Here is a 2,140-nt window from a genome sequence, read left to right as displayed (position 1 = left end):
TACTTTTTCACGTAGTGCCAGGCAGGTTTGGACAGCTTTTTTCCCTTAATAAATGAAATCATATTTTCAAAACTGCAGTTTATATTTACTCAGGTTATCTTTGTGTAATATTAAAATTAGTTTGATGATCTGAATCTTTTAAGTGTGACAAATATGCAAACAATAAAAAAAACAGGAAGGGGGCAAAAACTTTTTCACACCACTATAATACATCATGAGTTTGTTTCCCAGTCAGTGCTTGAACTGATAACATGTTTGCATTGTAAGTCACTGTGGATGAAAGCATCTGACAGATGCATGCATGAATGTAAACGTCACCTGTTTGTTCATGAAAACGTAGATGATGGGGTTGTAAACAGCTGCGGTTTTGGAGAAGAATGCCGGAACGGCTGCCAGCCGCGGGTCCAGGTGAATGCTGGGAAGGGCCGTGACCACGATGGAGAACGCAGCGTATGGAGTCCAGGCCACCATGAAGGCCACGATCATCACAACCACCATACGAGTCACCTGACGCTCCGGCTTCCTGGCATTACCCAGCCTGCCGTGCGTGTTAGACACCTGCGAACATACACTTAGTGCGTGCTGACAAAACAACAAAATCGTCAAATCAACACTGATGATGGCAGTGGACATAAATAATGTTCTGTACATAGTATCAGGATTATCACACATAGTAACTTTAGATTATTTTTATGGTTTGTCGGTGATCTGAGGTCAGTTTGCAGCTGTAATGTCATCAGAAAGCACATAGAGATCATTAGGATTCAGTGAATCGCTCATCTAATGAGCCGCTGGACTCCAGGGGCCCGTTTCAATAAGGAGGTTCAACCAACTCTGAGTTAAAACTAGAGTACACTAAGTGGAATTAGCATACTTTCTTAGCGATAGATCCTATTTACACTAGGCTAAGTGCAAATAGCTCTAGATGCTATTTACACTTCGTGAAAATAGCGATATGTTCTATTTACCATGTAAAAGTAGTGTGCAATTCTTTGCAATAAGTGTAAATAATAATTAGATGCTAGTTATACTTTATACTGGCAGATACATACTATTTACACCTCATTATTGTTGTACATTAACAGGATGCAATAATAATACAAGAGTGTAAATGATTATATTTATTACAATTATAAATGCTTTCATCATTATTAATCACTCGTTAGGCACTTTACTTCCACTTTTAGAGTATTTTCTTCATTTTCATTGAAAATAAATTCTAATGTGATGGGAAAAGTGAGAAGAACGAGCTCGGCAAACGCCAGACTCGAACCCGGTCGAACGCATCACAAGCTAGTTCTCCGTGCCCAACGTGTTACTGCCTACACCACTGTAGCCGTTACTCTTGCCTGTTGTATTTAACCTTGTGTGACATTGGAGGGCGGAGCTACTGTAAATTTGCACTTAGTAATAGACACTCCAAATAATCTTGTTTTCCATTTGCATTAAGATTATTTTTATTACCACACTGGCACATAATTTTACTTAAGTAAAATGCACTTAGATCCCCCCCCAGGAAACAAGACTAAATATCTTATATCATTTTCTTATATAGAGAATTCATATTGATTTAAGAATTTTGAGATATTTGTACTTGAAATAAGAAATACTTAGTACGAAAAGCATTTTTGCAGCGTGCATGAAAGTATTTAAACATCGCTTCCGCTTTAAAAAGGGGGAGGAGACCCAAAGAAACTCTGGGTTAAGAAAACCTGCTCCTGACCAGGTTAGGTTCACAGAGTAAGTTACCATGGTAACTGACTCTGAGTATAAGTTACCTCTCTTTCAGAAACGGGCTTGACTTACCCTGCTTTCTCGGGTTTGACAAACCTCCCATTCTGAAACAGAAAACCCAGAGTTTCCCTCATTTCAGGGTTAACATACTCAGAGTTTTCACTTAACCTCCTTTCTGAAATGGGCCCCAGGTGTTGTGGAACGACTGACCTTTCTGAGCTTCCGGAGCAGTTTGCAGTAGCAGACGATGATCACACCCAGCGGAAAGATGAAGCAGGTGGTGAAGAACATGATGATGAAGGTGTGATCATGGACATCTCCTGAATACCTGCGGAGGGACAAAATCTGTGTGCAAAGATCTGATGAAGAGAAGCTTTCTTACCTTTCCAGAAAAAAAATCTGTATA

At 39.6% G+C, this 2,140-nt stretch overlaps 1 protein-coding gene across 1 annotated transcript in view; it reads right to left on the bottom strand.

The window, feature by feature from the left end:
* The window catches only part of valopa (vertebrate ancient long opsin a), a 31,517-nt gene that overhangs the window by 8,930 nt on the left and 20,447 nt on the right, over nucleotides 1-2,140 (bottom strand). The window contains exon 4 of the mRNA XM_016487329.1: nucleotides 319-558. Within this exon, the coding sequence (XP_016342815.1) occupies nucleotides 319-558 (240 nt within the window). The remainder of the gene's footprint in view (nucleotides 1-318; nucleotides 559-2,140) is intronic.

The sequence above is a fragment of the Sinocyclocheilus anshuiensis genome, unplaced genomic scaffold (genome assembly GCF_001515605.1).
Source record: "Sinocyclocheilus anshuiensis isolate Anshui unplaced genomic scaffold, SAMN03320099.WGS_v1.1 scaffold709, whole genome shotgun sequence".
In the NCBI taxonomy this organism is placed as follows: Eukaryota; Metazoa; Chordata; class Actinopteri; order Cypriniformes; family Cyprinidae; genus Sinocyclocheilus; species Sinocyclocheilus anshuiensis.
This window is presented reverse-complemented; position numbering and strand designations above follow the sequence as displayed.